The sequence below is a fragment of the Labrus mixtus genome, chromosome 15 (assembly GCF_963584025.1).
Source record: "Labrus mixtus chromosome 15, fLabMix1.1, whole genome shotgun sequence".
Classification (NCBI taxonomy): Eukaryota; Metazoa; Chordata; class Actinopteri; order Labriformes; family Labridae; genus Labrus; species Labrus mixtus.
The window spans coordinates 18,058,554-18,076,588 of record NC_083626.1 but is presented as its reverse complement, the minus strand read 5'-3'; the positions used below and the strand labels follow the sequence as shown (position 1 = coordinate 18,076,588).

The 18,035-nt window shown below is 40.4% G+C and overlaps 2 protein-coding genes across 4 annotated transcripts; one reads left to right on the top strand and one right to left on the bottom strand.

The window, feature by feature from the left end:
• Nucleotides 1-266: 266 nt before the first annotated feature.
• On the bottom strand, nt 267-3,176 carry b3galt4 (UDP-Gal:betaGlcNAc beta 1,3-galactosyltransferase, polypeptide 4). Its single transcript, XM_061056978.1, has one exon. The coding sequence runs from the start codon at nt 2,661-2,663 to the stop codon at nt 1,548-1,550; it is 1,116 nt and encodes a 371-aa protein (XP_060912961.1). The 5' UTR covers nt 2,664-3,176; the 3' UTR covers nt 267-1,547.
• Nucleotides 3,177-5,393: 2,217 nt separating this feature from the next.
• On the top strand, nt 5,394-17,036 carry nr2c2 (nuclear receptor subfamily 2, group C, member 2). Of its 3 annotated transcripts, none has more exons than XM_061056974.1 (15): nt 5,394-5,531; nt 7,264-7,348; nt 7,615-7,710; nt 7,927-8,127; nt 8,255-8,360; nt 8,521-8,700; nt 9,197-9,353; nt 9,442-9,532; nt 9,963-10,108; nt 10,652-10,829; nt 11,238-11,359; nt 11,583-11,722; nt 12,789-12,926; nt 13,053-13,158; nt 14,025-17,036. In XM_061056974.1, exons 2-15 carry the CDS (start codon nt 7,295-7,297, stop codon nt 14,197-14,199), a joined length of 1,890 nt encoding a protein of 629 aa, XP_060912957.1. In that variant the 5' UTR covers nt 5,394-5,531; nt 7,264-7,294; the 3' UTR covers nt 14,200-17,036. The 3 variants fall into 3 exon arrangements, 2 of the variants coding, with proteins under 2 accessions (XP_060912957.1, XP_060912958.1); XM_061056975.1 differs by having other exon boundaries at nt 13,053-13,175; nt 14,025-14,146; XR_009675908.1 differs by lacking the exon at nt 14,025-17,036 and having other exon boundaries at nt 11,583-11,754.
• The last annotated feature ends 999 nt before the right edge of the window (nt 17,037-18,035 follow it).

The window sequence follows — 18,035 nt, the reverse complement described above, 5'->3', positions numbered from 1 at the left end:
AGTGCTCCACCTCTCTATCAGATGGCCTTGAGGGTTGAGCACACACTAAGCCATACTTAGTTAATGATTTAAGAATGATTGGATGACTTAAGGCTCTTGACATACTAATCTATTGACTTACTGTACGATGTGGTGTATAGCTCACATTTGTTCGCCTGTGTTGGTGAAACATTTTACAGTTAGCCGGTAGCTTCCTTTATTACAGGAAAAGGGGAACCTAATGTGACGGATGTTGAGTGCTGAAACAGGAGAAGAAAAAAAGGCACTTTGCTGTAAGATAGAGAGTGTTTTATTTGTTATCTATTCACATACTTCCTGAGTGTTAATACTATGACACTATGTTTTCTATTACGATTAGGGTGGGGCAACACACACACCGAGGCTGAACACTTTTTTAATTTTTTTTCCCCTATTCCCTATTAGAAAATACTTTCAGACCAATCCTAGTTAAGACACACCTGCACACCGGTGCCAGCCTTCTCTGCTTAATGTTTCGTCTCACTAGAACAGGTGGGAAATATCCACACTGTAGAATAACTGAACCTGCAAAGACAAAGGAACCAAACTGTCTCCGGAAACGGTTTTCAGAACTGGAATACGTCTCAAATATCAACCATCAAATAAATGGCACGCTACACAAATTATCATGTCATTTTTCCTTGAGTGTATGTTATGATTCCTAAATTGGATATATCCTGTACTGAGGGAATTGTTTTTTTTCTGTTTGGAACATTACAAACTTTTAAACTTATACATATTACTTTTCTCACTGCAAGGTATGACAATCCTGTGGTTTGATATCTTGTGTTTGGAACATCATGCATTGAAGCGTCTTAACATCTACATTTTCGGTACCTGCTAAGTGACAGAACAGATGTAGCATATATCAAGATAGCAGCATTAACATTTAGTACTTAGTATGTTAATAGAAATACTTGGTGTAATTATTATTATTATTATTATTATTAGCTGATGAGAGAATTTATTATGTGACACCAGAAGACGACAACGATGTGGTGTGTGACACGAGTCGGAGTTAGCCAAATATCTGCAATTGTGTAGTATCTAATTCTGAAAAAAGAAATCCCTCTAGTTATAGCCTGCAGCTATGCAGTATGCAATATTTCCGTTTGGAGGGGAAGCATAGTGTTGCTTCAGAGCATTACATATACAGGCAGCTTTTAAATAATACTCTGTAATATATAGTCAGCATTGGGAAGGAAGTAATGGTGTCAGAACATTTCTACTATCGGCATGCCACGGTGGTTTGTTCTACTACACCATATGTAAATGTAGAGATGACAGATGCTCTAACAGTCCAGGACTACTGTGAGAGGTCTTCATAACTGCCAGATGATCATACCCTTTTATGCAAAAAAAAACCCAAGCCATTTGAATACATTAAAGTGTAAAAAAAAATGAAAGCTATAAAAATAAGGTGACATTTTTCTAGTACACATAGGTTCAAAGCAGAGCACTTGTGCTGTTCACAGTATTAAAGCGAGGCACAGCCCCAATCAGTCCTGCTTTTCTTCGAAAATTAACCTTCATGACCCCCCCTCCAGCCCCAGAACTGTCCCAATCATCGCCCGGACTTTGCACATTCCCAGAGAAGCGCGCAGAGTCAGCCAGGAGCAGGGCTGTGATAAATGGACATCAGCCCAGTAGTGCAGCATCTCCCTGGGTGCGATGTGGTGGATGGAGACCATGGCCTTATAGCAGCAGCGCCCGTATGGCACAGCAGGGCCTCCGGAGAAGAGGGGACAGTGCGAGGGCAGGACCCCAGCTGCCCGGGCACACAGACCCACAAACACATCCTCAGGGGGCAGAGGGGTGGATAAAGGTGATGCTGATGCTGCTAGGGAGATTTTGAGCAATGCAGCACGGGACAGGACATAGGCTGTACCACTGCAATAATCAGGAAAGACAGAGGGGGGGTAGGCCCCTGCAGGGAGGTAGTGCTTGCTGTCTGGATCCCGGTCCGGAGCCACATGAAGATGAACCCTGCCCAGGTACAAGTCTCCTTGCTCATAGGGGTTACGGCTCTTGTTGAGGTAGTGCAAAAGGGCACTGGGATTAAACAGTACGTCATCGTCCACTTTGGCCATGAAGTGAGCCTGAGGGCAGAACCGGCGGGCCCATCCCAACATGGACAAGGTCTTCAGGGTAAGATTAGAGTAAGTGTCCACAAAACGACCCTGAATCAGGTCTCCTTTCTCTCTGGCTTCCTCTATCAGAAGCTTGGAAAGTCCAGGGTCTGCCGCCACACCCACCATGAACAGGGTCATGACCCGCAGGCCCCTTACCTCCACCTCCCCTCCCCAGGTGTCCCGGATGGCTTGGCGAGCCCTCTGATTGGCAGGAGCCGAGGTAACCATGGTGATGAGGTAAGGCTTGGCTCTCTGGCACACCAGCGGACTTGGCATGAGCAGGAACTCCTCGGGTCTTGCAGGGGGGACACTCTGCGGCGGAATGATGCCGGCGTGCGGCTCCAACACCCTGTTCATGCTCATGGAGGTGACCCATGACTCGATGAAGTCCAAAAAGAGCAGAGCCAGAAGGGATAGGATCGCTGTCGCAGCACAAAAAATTGGCAGAACGCCAAGCCTGCTCCCTCGCTTTCCTAACCGGGGCTTACATACCCAAAGTCCCCGACCGACCATGACCAAGCCCCGCTACCACTGCGCAGCTCCGGACACCGATGCAGCTTCTTCAACTCTCACGTTTCTCCCCGGTTCTTTTCCCCAAGTCCTCACGACAAAAAAAAAAAAAAAAAAAATCACTGTACCGTCATTGCGCTTCCTCCTCTCTTGATCTCCTCGTTGCTCCTCCGCTCCGATGTTAAATAACACTCTGCTGCAGACGGAGGAGAGTGCCAGTTTCGGTGAGGATGCGGTAAAAGTGCGTCTCTCCTGCTCTTGTGTTGATGCTGCAGCCCTGTCCTCTTTAACAAAAGTAGGATATGCAGCTGCGCAAATAAGACGATCGATCTGGCTGCAGCCCGGAGCCGCTCGTTACTGTAATAAAGAGCTGCTCTTCAATGATTTTCACTTTCGTGTGGCACAATGCGCTCTGCTCTGCTGATGTGATGCAGGCTGCCTCGGAAGAACCGCTTTGTTTTCCGGTCACCAGGCTGCGTACGACTGTCCTGTGGACATACCAGCTGCTACACAGGCTAAAACAAAATCTACATTTTTTTTCTTCAATGTAGCCTAGGCCTAATAGGTAGCTATAAATCGACAAATGTTGTCCTTTTAAAGAGTGTTTTTTTTTCTCTTTTAGGCCTATAGTTTATTATTTGAATGGGCTATTTATCAAAACGTAACACATCGCTGTGTTTTATCATTAGGCCTACCTATCAAGACTTCAAAAATGATAAACCAAATTTTGATTCAGGCTAAATAACCTTTGACTGAAGAAAAAAAAGAGGCCTGTTTGATATGTTTATGTTTATTAATAGACTATAAGATTCCAAAATAGCTGTAACATAGCCATAGAATGGCGAAATGGATAGGATATCTAAAGCAGATGTATAATCAACTTATATGGCCTATTGTAGCCGACAATCGTAGTATCCGATATCAGATTGAGAAAGCGATAAGGAAAAGCGAGATCATATCAGATTTTCTTTTCAAATCAGGATGATTTGAAGGGATTTGAAGCTTAGCCGTGCGTGTAGTGTTCTCCTGCAAGCCCAGTCGTGTGCTGCTGGTGCAGGGCGACACCTAGAGTTCACTCAAAGGTACTGAGTTACTGAACTTTAGCTTGTGTTTGAAATGAAAGCCTTGTCGTGGGAGAAGAACTCATGTAAATGTAGTCAAATGGTTCATGCAAATATGAGCTGATTCTTCACTATTCTACTGCAGGGTAAAGCACAGACGACGCCAACAAATGATATCTTTCTGAATGTGTTATAAACCACAGTGGCCAACATTCCCTTGTTATTCTCACCCAGCTTTTTTGGTTAAGATATTTTCCACATGATGACTGACTGCAGGGAAGCCTCAACTCTTAAATGAACTGTCAACCTGAGTTCAACAAATGATTTTTAATTGGCATTTTCCTAATTGATTTCTTGATAAAGGCAGATACATTCATTTGTTATGAATTTGCAAATAATGCTTCCACACAGACGTTTTGTAAAACCACGTTGCGGGTATCAATGCAAATACACTGCTGTCATGGCAGTAACACTTCCTGTTGTTGACAAAGAAATATTACTTTTTCACGGATCAATGTCTTTAATTAAATCAACTGAAAAGAGTCATAGATTCAAACTAGTTGATGATTATATTGTATTTCAAAGCTGATTATTATAAGGGAGTTATTTCTGATCAGTAAGGGAGTTATTATGGCTTGACTGAGGCATTTATTTAAATTTGATGGTGAGGTTTCCCTGATGCTCTGAGCAGGCTGTAGTCAAAGTGAACAGCATAATTTTCAACATTTATCTTCCGGTGTAACCACACTAAGATAACAGAACGAGGAGCCATGATGTAACATGTTTACTACTTGTTTGATGATATACAATGAGGTGAAATTTGTAGGCAAGGCTATTGATGTTTTTTTTAGTTTATTTTTTTAGCAGGCTACAAACTCACAATATGCAGTATGGAGTCAAAAGAAGTTCCATTCCTTAAATATAATGTATTTTTAATGTAAATGAGGATGATTTTAAAGACTTAGCAAAATAACAAAGGTAGATATAGACTATGTGTTGAATGTAAAAAAAAAAAAAGAAGCAGAAATTAAAAGCTTCAGTGTCTACTCTTAGTGTCAAGACTTTTATATATTTCCTTAACTAAAAAAAACAAAACATTTTAAATGTTTAGGATAGGATAGGATAATACTTTATTGATCCCCAGAGGGGAAATTCGGGCGTTGCAACAGCACAGACAAGAAAGTTCAAAAATACACATTGAACAGAATAGATAAGATAAATAAAAATACAAATAAAAATACAAATAAAAATAAATACAAATACAAATAAAAATAAAAATAAAAAATAAAAATAAAAACAGGGGGTATATACAGTACAAAATGAATGATGAAGTTAACTGGGGGGAATTGAGAATTGAGACAGTATTTGCAGAGAATGACAAGATAAAGTGACAAGTGATTAAAGTGACTTGGGTAGGCCTGTACAATTCACAGAATAAGTTAGCATCTTATATTCCATTGTTTCACTTAGAAGTGACACAATATGTATCTGTTCATTGAGCTTGTCTTTTGTTCTTTTAATAATTTTATTACAAATAGAAATAGCTTGACAGTAGCATCTATAGACAGTCAGACATGATGACGTCAGTACTGTCTGGCTCGCGGTGGAGGGTTACCGGAGGCGCGCGGGTTGGTGTGTGTGTGTGCGCGCGAGAGGAAGGAGGGGGAAGAAGAAAAAAAAAAACTGCAACCATCACCGACGCGCTGGTGGTGGGGGTCACGAACTATGACCTTTAACAGAAGAAAACCAAAACAAACATTTTTATAAAAAAGGACGAGAGCGCCAAATCTGTGAGCAGTGTTGATTGGAGGTAAGTCTCATAGCCCGGGATGAAAACCGCAGAAAGCTGTGCAAGAGATACCGGATGATAAAACAGCGCAGCTAATCCCACAGCTAGCTCGTTAGCCAGCCGATGCGGAGCTTCCTGCCTGCCCGACTCTGGCAACCCGGGATCGGGGAAGAAAACGTGAAATGCTGCGCTGATATGCCTCACAGACACTTGAACCAATTGTTAATTTATGACACTGCTGTCAACTTTAACCAATCCCTGCATCCTATTATAACCATCCAGATGAGTGACGCGGGTGCAGTCGTCTCTTGCAGCAGACTTAACTTGTACTAAGATATCTTAAATAGCTAATAAAGGAAAGCTAACTTTAAGTGGCTGCAGATGAACTCGACCCTTTTACCTTTGCCATCCCGGTGACAGCCATGGGGTTGAAATTAACATGACAGTTTAAAGCTGTGTTTTTTTTATATTTAACACACTACCTGAACATAACGCGCACTGTACTATGTGAACTATGATTTTTTAAAATATATTTATCATAAGGATTTGTCTGTAGATTTATTGGCTGACTGCCAGGTTCTCCATTTTGTTCTGTGTTGTGATGCGTTTAAGGAAGGATGTAATGATGGACACTGTGTTAGACCAATGGTTAATCAGAGGCTTCTCCCTTTGGTCTGTGTGCAGTGTTCATAACATGTTTACATGTGTTTTGATTTAAGGGGATGCTGTCACTTTATTCTGCAAAGGAAGATGCCCAAATGCATTGTAGTCGACAAGGAATCGATATACAGCATTACAGGTTTCCAAAAGCCCATAGGCTCTTTAAGGGAGTTTTCTATGTACCAGTATCATTACATATCGGTAGTAGAATATTTATATATTATATTTAAAAAGTACTTATCAGTGATCCATGGATAGAAATATGATAGTGTTTCTCAGATGTTTTAATGTGTGTGTGTGTATGTGTGTGTTTTTTTGTTTTTTTAACAAACTGTGCATGGATCACAACCTGTCATGTTTTTACTGAAGAAAATAATTTCTGCATTGTGGGATCATTTTCTTGCGTGTAAAGAAAGACAGTTGAAATAAAGGTAAAAAGGTGGTGACATAGTTTCATGTGGGAGTGAGGTGCAGTCTCTAGTGTTAGAAATTGAAAATCGAGGTCACACCCTGAGGTCATGGTTAGTGGTGGCATCACCGTAGTCATGCTGAGGCTTGAGTTGTCACACAACACATTTTCTCATGATTGCTGAACAGGAAGAATATCACACCAGGTGTGACCTAGAAGCAAATCCACTACTGGTGTTAATGCCAGGCAAGATACGGAGCACCAAACAGGTTATATTTTGACACATTAGGTTATAAATAATTAATATTAATGTTAGTAAGCATTAAATAATTGTATATGCTTTTTTACATTTTTTTTCCTCCTGAGTGAGATTTTTTTTGTGTCAAAGCCTGAGACATATTATTATTAACAGTGCATCAAAACAAGAGGAGAAAAAACCTATAATGCTGTGGACAATGACTTCACTGCAAGTTTACTGAAATAAACAAAAAACTCATTAAAAAGATAAACCTTCATAACTTTTATCAAAACCTATACTTCCATTTTTGTCATAGTACATCTCCAATGATGACTCAGTACTACATTATGATGATAAAACCATCCCAGGCTGCATATGCATCATGTTGTTCTCTGACATCTTTCATGTTGGTGGTTAATTAATGAATGTGGCATCTTTCCAAACAGACCTCACTAATGTCCTTACATCATCAGGACCATGAACCTGAATCTGCTCTCGCAGCAGAAATTGGGCTCTGAGCACGAGGGAGAGGTGAGTGTGCAGAGAATGACTTCCATGATGTACTAAGTTCTACTACTTTAGCCTAAATAGATTTTACATAAAAAAAATACTGTAGTGCTTCTATCTTTGGCCGTGTGGTTAGCAGATGATAGTTTTATATTGTCACCACAGCTACAGACCTCTTGTAGACAAAGGGACAGACTTACACGTGTTGTGTTGTGATAGTCTCGCTTTTCAAGGACTTGTTTATTTTTATGTATGTGTTTCATCCCGTCAAAATGTGTTTCTGGTTCTAGGGGTCATGCTCTCCTTCAGACTCGATGATGAGTGAGTCGCCACAGCGCTTTCAGGTCATCTCCACTGAACCTACCACAACACCACAGCGAATACAGGTAATTGCTGTACTCTCAACTTTAGCTTTCTTTAGAGAATGGGACACTTCTTCCTGTCTTATGAAAGTTTTCTTGAATAAATTGATGTCACAATATGTGACTTGGATCTCCTAAGATCAGCGTCGCTTACTTTTTTAAAAACATTTTTTTACTTGACCCCATTGATGCGTATACACCTCCTTCTTTGTCCTGTATCCATCCTCCATCTCTTCACAGATTGTAACCGACCAGCAGACAGGTCAGAAGATCCAGATAGTGACATCAATCAAGCCCCCTAGTGCTCAGAAACAACAATTCATTCTGACTACGGCTGACAGTTCAGGGGCAAGCAAGGTTATCCTGACCTCATCAGACAGCCAAAATGCTAAGCAGCTCATCTTCACTGCTGCAGACAGCCTGCTGCCTGGAAGGATACAGGTACAATCCCCCCATCATGTCACCCTCTGGGACGGCATTGGCAATGTCTTGGTGAAATTATATGATATTGACGTTGTGTTCATGTGAAATACAAGATATATGGCCTGTGTTTGACTTTGATTTTCAGATTGTAACAGACCCAGTGTCAATGGAGAGGTTGTTTGGGCAGACAGGGGACTTGGGGCGAGCACAGCCAGTGGAGTACTGTCTGGTGTGTGGGGACAAGGCCTCAGGTACCAACACTTAATTTATCAGAGATGTACTGATACCAATGTTTTCCCCTTACTGAACGCTCTTTTTTACACTTGAGTAGAGCCTGATACAGAGGGCTATATCTATCTGACAGGACTGGTGTCCACTGATGTCTGTATTACATGTTCACTTGGTGTTTAGGTCGTCACTACGGAGCGGTCAGTTGTGAGGGATGTAAAGGCTTCTTCAAGCGGAGCGTGAGGAAGAACCTGACGTACAGCTGCCGCAGTAAACAAGACTGTGTCATCAACAAACACCACCGCAATCGCTGCCAGTTCTGCCGGTTGAGGAAATGCCTTAATATGGGGATGAAGACTGAGTGTGAGTTTGCATCAACAGTGCCACTCAGATCAAGTATCATGTCAGTGTATCTGCTGGTAGTCTTGAAAGTATATAAAATATTTATTTCTAATATGTTTTAAATGATTTCCTTCCATATAAAGTAATAATTCTTTTGCACATAGTTGAGGGATGTAGGGAGATGTCAGGCCCCTCTTATCACTTATGGGTTTGAGATGTCGTTTGAGCTCTGAATCTGTGAAACAGTGGTGAAAGAAAGGTTTCATAATGTGAAAATGAACACATTGAACACTGCACAAGCCCTTTGATGGAGTACTTCAGCTCCTTGGATGCATTTCCTTAATAATTCCAATAATTGTAATCGCTCAAAACAAAAGGACAAAGCGTCATGTCATCACTGATGTGTCTACATTTCTCCTAGCAAGCTGTTTTGTATCTCTTTTATCATAATAACAATTCATCCTCAGCATTTTTTTTTTAAATAAACACACTTTATGTGATTGCTGTTAACTTTCAGCTGTCCAGAGTGAGAGAAAGCCCATCGATGTATTGCCCAGAGAGAAGCATGCCAACTGTGCTGCCTCCACCCAAAAGATCTACATTCGCAAAGATCTAAACAGTCCACTTATTGCCACGCCAACCTTTATCTCAGATACAGAGACAGACGGCTCCAGGTCAGTGGGAATCAGATCTGCAGACAAACCTAAGGCGTGGTTGCTGTAATACGACTGTTTTTTTTATTATGCTTTGTGTCATGTGCAGATCCAGCCTGCTGGACCAGGGGATGCTGGTTAATATCCAGCAGCCGATCATCCAGAGTGATGGAACTCTGCTGCTGGCAGCTGACTCAAAGGTACAGCTGTTCATGCGGTTACAGTGCATATATTACATCTGCCTGTTAGGTTTCCTTATACGACCTGTAGGAGGAGTAGTAGTATGATCTTTCGACTCTCACACTCACATAACCCCGGGTCAATTTTGTTCATGACTATTCCTATAATTCTCTATGAACTGGACACTCATATCCCCAATCCTGACAACAATCAGGCAATGAATTTGTAATTATTATAAATAACTTTGGGGCCACCAACTGAGTACCCAAAAAACCTTTATAAAGTCTTTTAATCTGTATCCATTCATTGAATGTATTTTGAGATTTCGGCGATTCTTTCTGCTACTGGCGACACAATATTGTGCTTTTCCTCAGTTTAATACTGATGATTTAGTTTCAACAGTGGCACATTTAATGGGAAGTCATTGTGCATTGTTTCACTTGTTTTCAGATGGAGTCTGGTCAAGGGGACTTGGGGACACTGGCCAATGTGGTGACATCATTGGCAAACCTGAGTGACTCACTGAAAGAGAATCTAAACAACAGTGATACCTCGGACAGCCAACAGGAGGAGCAGTCTGCCAGCGAGATAACACGGTCAGTCTGCAGAGCTCAGAGTGGAGGGAAGTGTGTTTGTGAGAGGTTTCAGCAACATCACATTACTCACTCTAACAGCGATGAGATCCCATCGTTTCTTTGTTAGTTTTGGCACCATATTATATATATATATATATATATATATATATATGTATGTATATATATATATATATATATATGTATATATATATATATATATATATATATATATATAGCACCTCTCCCTTTCAGCACTCTAGATAAGCCTATTTTTCAGCCTCTAAAGATCGTTGTTTCTGGCCATGGAATAAAATCTCTCGAAATTTGTCACAAACATCCTAGCAAAACCAGTGAAACAGGCGTTTGGCCAAGTAATAAATTATAACTTTTTCATAATCGCAACAAGAAGTAAACACTGTACTGGGAATAGAATTTAGACAGAGGCCCTATCAGGGTCAGAAAAAAGCACAGAGCCCACGTCAGTTTTTAGTCATGGAGGATTAAAAAAACATTTTTTTTAAAGGAGTTGTAAATAAGAAATACATTTTGTTTTTGTTTCCACAGTGCCTTCGACACCCTGGCCAAAGTTTTCAGCCCAACTGAAATGGGTTCCGGACAGAGACTGGCAGATAAGTCACATTGTGTGGGTGGAACAACCATTCAGCTGATTGGCCGAGACCAGGAGACCCCCATCATTGAGGTTGAAGGACCACTGCTCACAGATAGCCATGTTGGTTTTAAGGTAGTTTAAGGTTTTCATTTAATTTTAGTCAAACAGCTAATGTCCATAATCCATATATCCAAAATAATAGATACATGTTTCAGTAATAAGCTTTGACTTGGTGGTCAACAAACATGTGAGATTTGTAAAAGAATTCAAAGACCACACTGATTTCAAATGACTGAAACTCTTTAAAGCCTTTATTCATGTGGCTACATTGTATTACGAGCTGTACATATAACACTTATGTATATTTACCTTACACCCTCGAAGTTTTGGTTGCTCATTAAATGCTAAAAAAATGTCAAACATACTGAAACTGTTGATTTGACCTGTTGGTGCTTTTTTAACCTTCATTCCGTGGTTGTCATTTAGCAAATTTTTTATGTATTTATTTATTGATAATTTGCCCTGTCCTCTCTTTTCTAGCTGACCATGCCAAGCCCTTTGCCCGAGTATTTGAATGTACATTACATCTGTGAGTCGGCGTCCAGACTTCTCTTTCTCTCCATGCACTGGGCACGATCGATCCCTGCCTTCTCAGCTCTTGGGTGAGGATGCATTTGATACAAGAAGTCATGTCAACTTGAAAAAAGACACACGCAAAGAGACAAAACATCAGCAAATGACTGATGAAACCAAAACTGATCAGACCACAACTTCAGATAGTCAACATCATGGAGGGCTTTAGGAAACAATGAAAGCTCCTACTTTCACACAGTAAACACGCATATCCATGTGCTCACACTTCTCTTTGTATTTTCTCTTTGTCAGTCTGGAGGCACACACTTGTTTGGTGCGAGCCTGCTGGAATGAGCTGTTCACTCTGGGTCTGGCTCAGTGCGCTCATGTGATGAACCTGTCAACTATCCTCACTGCCATCATCAACCACCTTCAGAGCAGCATCCAGGACGGTATGGACAACAGAGCTCGTCATCACTCCTCAGTAGGGCACACACATACAAACTTCAGTTGTTTCCATAACAGAGTACACCTAAGCAGGACTGAAGATCGTTTACCCTCAGTGTTTTCACTAATGACCTCCTGAAAAATTCTAGAAATCAGTGTATGAACCACTGAGTCTGACGATGTCATGACAGTGTCTACCTTTATATCATTGCATGGTGTAATTGGACGTGTTCACAGTATAACTGAAAGAGAAAAGAAGAACATACGGGCCAGCAAAAAACATAACGCAGCGTCTCTTAGTGCACAAAGATTGCACAGGTCGTTTGCTGGTCACAGGGTATACATGTCATCATAATAATTTCCTGCTGCTTAACACATCGACTCACTCCAACTTCACGTGGAAATTTTACTCGAGGGCTGGTAGGAACATTTTGGAAAAAGCTCGGGTGAGAAAAATGGCTGTTTGGGTTCACAAAAGCAGCTCACCCCAAAAATGTGGAGACATTTCCTGGAGTTTGGTGCATGTGTGCAAGGGGCTCTTTCTTCATTCATGTGTCAAGCAATAGATACATGTTTTTTTTAACTTTTTTAAATTAGATTTTGATTAACTCTTATGTATTAAATTGACATAAAAAAGAGAAACACTGTGTTTTACCATTATTGTCACGCAGCCCAGTATGAGACTGTTGAGCTGCAAAGTGGCCACACCATTGTTCATAAGTCTGTGTCATAAATGAAGACAGATGCCACAGATTGGATTTAAGAAGAATTTATACTTTATTGTAATTCGTTTTTACACTCTGTCTAGTAAACATGCTACACAAACATGAACTGAAATACACACACATGCACAAACAGGATCCTATGGACATGCACTAATGGAGAGGTCTCAGAGTGAGGGGGCTGCCCACGCTTGTGTGGGGGGGGGGGGGGGGGGGGGGTGCCCTTGAGCTAGTGCCTTGCTCAAGGGCACCTCGGCAGTGCTCAGGAAGCACCTCTCCAGCTACCAGACCAATTTCCGGACTTGGTCCATCCTCGATATATCAAACTAGGCTTTGTCATCCCTCGCAGACAAGCTTTCGGGGGAAAGGGTGAAGCAGGTGATGGAGCATATTTGGAAGTTCCAGGAGTTCTGTAACAGCATGTCGAGGTTGGACACGGACAGCTACGAATATGCCTACCTGAAAGCTATTGTATTGTTCAGCCCTGGTGAGTCCTACTCAAGTTCATAACAGACATAATTACTTGTATCAGTCAGTAAATATTAAATCAGCCCACCTGAAGGGGGCAATACATGACCTGGTTTGGGGTTTGGGATTGTGTCTGTCTTGTCAGATCATCCAGGTGTGGACGGCAGCGGGCAGATTGAGAAGTTCCAGGAGAAAGCTTTGATGGAGCTGCAGGACTATGTGCAGAAAACCTATCCAGAAGACACCTACAGGTGCACTCACACCTCCAGTGTGGATGATTCAAAGCCAGCTTCAATCCAGTACATGTACCAGTAAAGAATGGTATCGATACCGATACTTAAAGATACTCTTATAGATACTCTTATCAATACTACTCTAAAATAAAGACATGACATAAACAAATCAAATTAAATAATTCTCTTTACTGCTTCAACACCTGAACACCATACTGCCAAACATGAAATATATATCACTTGAAATTTCACCCCAATAACAGGATTACATTTATGTTTTGTTTCAAAGAAACATTTGTCATTTAAAAGTTTGAACACTAGAAATTTATGCCATTTTCAATACAATCCCCAGACAGTTTAAATAACCTTTGAAACAGCATTCAAACTCTTATTGTTGTACCTTGTTTCATTCTTCTTTATTTAATTATGCTATTGATAGTCTACAATGCGCACTGGGATGCATCACATGATACGTCAGAGCTTTTCTTAGTCACAAAAAACTCTGATGTGTTAAAGGGAGATTGTCATTTTACTGAGACCAAACATGTCAGGGCTAAACAGGCTATCACACTCTCCACCGGGCCAATGAGGGGGAGGGGAGGGGGGTCGCAATCATATGTGGACCAAGGAGCTGATGTGACATAAAAAAAAAAATGTTAAACCTAAAGCCTGATGTTCATCTGTAGGTAACAACCCTCAGGTGTATCACTGAATTGAATGAACAGCATCTCTCTGACACCAAAACTTAGTGGCCAGAAGTTTTAACCTCTTTCACAGACTTTCTTTCTCGATAAACATTCTTGTGAGTTATATAATTTCCAAGCATTGGAGCCTTTCAAGCTCAAGATTTCTTTGCATTAATAGTTATTTGTTTATTTTCCCAGATTGACTCGTATTCTGACTCGTCTCCCAGCACTTCGCCTCATGAACTCGAGCATCACAGAGGAGCTCTTCTTCACTGGCTTGATCGGTAACGTGTCTATTGACAGCATCATTCCCTACATCCTCAAGATGGAGACGGCTGAGTATAACAGCCAGGACTCTGACCCTTCAGAATGACAGCCAATCACTTCGACACTCCAGCACCCAGAACTTTCAAATGAGTGAGTCTCCACTTCAGGTACGCTGTATGTCTCTCATAGGGTTAACTGTTGAACCCAGGTCCAAATACCTGCAGGGGACCCCTTGTTTTCCTACAATACATGGTGCATAGTCATTCAGGAATCCCTACATGAAAAAAATATTCTGGTATTTGAAATCCAGTATGACACTTGGAATGTTTTCTGATGCTCAGGCAGTTCAGTCATCTTGTGTTTTGGGCCTAAACTGGGTAACTCTGAGCTGAATTCAAAACAGGAATCCTCTGCAGCTGCATCTGTACTCATCCCCTTGATGTTTTTAAAGCACTTACAAAGCCTTATCATGCTCTCATGTCGACCACATTCATAAATGATCTTAAGTTTATTTCAGATATCAGATACATTTTAATGATAATAAAAACCTAATAGAAATCTTAAAAAGTGAAAGTATAACTGCATCTTTTTAAAAAGCAGAATCTGATAAAGTAAAGTACTAACTCTTAAGTGTTTTAAACTGTTAAGGATGTTCTAGTATTGGTATTTGGGAACATTTTGAGTGCATCAGTATAAAGTGGTATTACAATGATAGTGATTTGGTGTTGACAATTGAGGCTGTTACAGAGACCACTTGATGCTCTTCTGAACGTCATACTACAAAGAATTGAAGACTGCTTGGCATTATTTTCTTGTTTTTATGTTGTCAAACTGAACAGGACTGATGACTGAACTTCCTAGAAGATAAAAGCGAATGAGCTACAGTTCTTCAGTTTGAATAAAAATACAATCATGGTTTGAATGACAACTGTCATTTTATACAACAACTTAATTTAAACCTGAATTATCGAACCCTTTCCATTTGAATATGGAGTCACATTGGCAAAGCTTTGAGCTACCACCAAGCCCGTTCTTAGCTCATGAGAACATGACAAACTTCAGAGGCCTGTACTTCGAGGTCAGCGGGGTCACTTCAGGGTCAAATCTGGGCACTACGAAGGTCGCTCACTTCTGACTGGGGAGGAGATGGCCACGGTAACTTGTGCTAAACACCGAGGCTGTAGGTCATATTGGGGATAAGAGATCCATTTGTTGTTTCCTGGACAATTTAATTTGAAGATATCCATGAAAGATTTACATTGTGCTTCACTGATAACAACAGAGACTTATAACAGGTTATAAAATATAGTGACACACTTATGATGGAGAGATATTATAAGCCTTTAAGTCTCTCTAAGTCGTTCATATTTCTGTCGTCGTTCATAAGTATGTAACATATTGCTATCGGTTGACGGTAGACTTGACCATGTTTGTGATTGGTTCATGCTGGTAACCCTGCCCCTTACATGTGAACTCGCTCATAGAAACTCTGGGTTGACTTGTCATATTAATAACCAGCTTTGTGTTACCTCTAAGCATGACCTCCTTTTGTTATGGTTGGTATAGCCGAATAACAAAAGCACTTTCTGCGTAGTACAGGCCTCTGATGTCATTCTGTCTTTAAGTTGAACTTCTAACTCACATTCACAACGTCATATCTGCCAAAGTAACCCAAAAAATACGCTAACCCTTTTCCTTTTTTGAAACATCAAAACATCTTTAAGTCTTGGAGTGTTATGATGTGAAGGTACTCTTATATATCGATATTATAGCCATTAAGTTGCTAATCACCAGTGCAATCACCTCATCACTTTCCCCCGTATGACAATCATTATATGTTACTTCCTTTTGTCCCATTGTTGTCATAACTGTCTGCTTAACCTTTGTTTTGTATGTGTTATCAATATCAGTTATTTCCTTTAAGGAATAAGGTAATCTCAAAAGTTTTTCTTTCAAAATGTTACTAGAGTGTAGCTCTGCTACTGTTTTTGTACTTGTGTTTGTATTTGCTATTTGCTAAGTGCACATCGATCAGCTTATCTGACATTCCTTTATGTTCATGCTGACTAAAACCTTTCTGTTTGTGTGTTCATCATTTATATTTTGTTGTGAACAAATGTGTTTGTTACATACAAAGTGTACTTAAAGTACTTTCGGGCAGGTTTCCCTGATATAAAAAAAAAAAGACAAATGATGGGAGCTGGTCTCAGGTGCACTGATGTCTTGAAGACTGAAGTCATACACTGATGTGTATCGGCCTACCCACTAGTGGAATGGTTTAAAATGAGCATCCACACCAACATGAATGATGGGGGATGTAAAGAAGTAAGCAAGGAGTGTGTCTTGTGAAATAATGGTGTGTGTGTTATTTGGGTTTGCAGCCCAAACAGACTGTTTAAGGCGCTGTCATGAAATGGCCTTCGTACATGTAATTTCATCAAAATGAGTGCATGTTGTTTTTAAGCATTTTATATACTTGTTGCTGTCTGCCCTTATAAGGAGCATTGTTATCTTTTTGTAGTGCATTTCAGTGCATGACGTTTCTTAAGTGCATTTTAAATGATGTATGAAAAATTTTATTTTAATTTAACTGTTGTGGCTTTAAGTATTTACCCTGAGCAGCTCCTAAACTGCAGATCAGATGAGATTTTTCCAGCTTTGTGGATTTAGTATCTTATGTTTAACATTTTATACTATGTTAATATACCTTGTCATTTTTTTTTTTGCACATGTAAAGTATGACCCTTCAAACATTGAACAACATTCAAACAACATTCATGTTCCGCTCAAGTTTGTCACAACCCTACATTTCTACCTCAAAGTGATAAAGATATGAAACAAATGTATGAAAGACTGAGCTTCTGTATCAGCATTCTAGTCTCTGAGGCGGGCTTCTCTGAAGCCACACATTCTGACAGAAATAAACAATTCATAGTGAAATATTCTACGGCTGTGTCTCTCAATGCTAGGAAGACAAGGTAAGAAGAGTGTCCCTGCGTAATGTGGATTCATGCCTCAGCGAGTCTAGCAGGGACTGACAGGTACAGTGTATATTAAATAAGTTTATGTGAGAGTTCAAACATTGAGTAATAAACTGCAGTAAAGTTTACTGGTTCAAAGTCTCCACTATAAATATAAAACCAATGTGACAGCTTGTATTTATACAAAGGGTAAAAAAACACAGGATCATTATAATAAGCGTTAAAAAGTGGATGACATCACTATCATCAACCAGACTTGAATTAGCAACTCAACTTCTTTGAAGATGATCTTCTTTCCAGTACATTTTGTTCATTTAAAAGCATGGCTTGTGCTGCAGTGGGAGGAATCCAGACCACAAAAGCACCCTGCACAGGAAGGTTCTGGCCAGGGTTAGAGTCCTGGACCAGCAGGCTGTAAAGGTAGAGTGCTAACCACCACATGAACTGTGCTGACATACTTCCTTGTCTAGGTTAATTTACTTTCCTGTACGACGTCGTATTTGAAAAGCTTGGCCCATACTTTGGTGGGAAAAAGCTAGAATGTTCAAGCTTGAAAACATATTGGAGAAGACTTAGAAGTGTGCCTGTGCCAAGAACAACCAAGACAAAGGTTTAGACATCGACATAGATGAGAGATACCTACGGAGCCCCTGAAGTCCTAAAAAGTGAAATCAAATATATCGTGCGTGCAAGATAATTACATATACGTCATTCATCCACTTAAATATTATAACTGTGGTTGGCTGATGTTGGATGAAATCATTTTGCATCCAATCTAAATGATCATTGTCACATGTATCTCAGTTTAGCTTTTTTAAACAGTCCATCCACTACTTTCTATAAGTAGACTGTTTATCTTCAGAAATAACCCTGACACGTCAGAGAGATCATAAGGGTTCAGAAGAAAAGAGTTCCAGTTCTTGTGTGCTTTCTAAAAAATCCTGAGCTTCAATGTAAACGA

Coding starts and splice junctions, on each gene's coding strand:
- b3galt4 (XM_061056978.1), bottom strand. CDS start 2,663: ATGGTCGGTCGGGGACTTTGGGTATGTAAGCCCCGGTTAGGAAAGCGA.
- nr2c2 (XM_061056974.1), top strand. CDS start 7,295: ATGAACCTGAATCTGCTCTCGCAGCAGAAATTGGGCTCTGAGCACGAG. Junction 10,830..11,237: donor ATAGCCATGTTGGTTTTAAG/GTAGTTTAAGGT, acceptor TCTCTTTTCTAG/CTGACCATGCCAAGCCCTTT. Junction 11,360..11,582: donor CCTGCCTTCTCAGCTCTTGG/GTGAGGATGCAT, acceptor TCTCTTTGTCAG/TCTGGAGGCACACACTTGTT.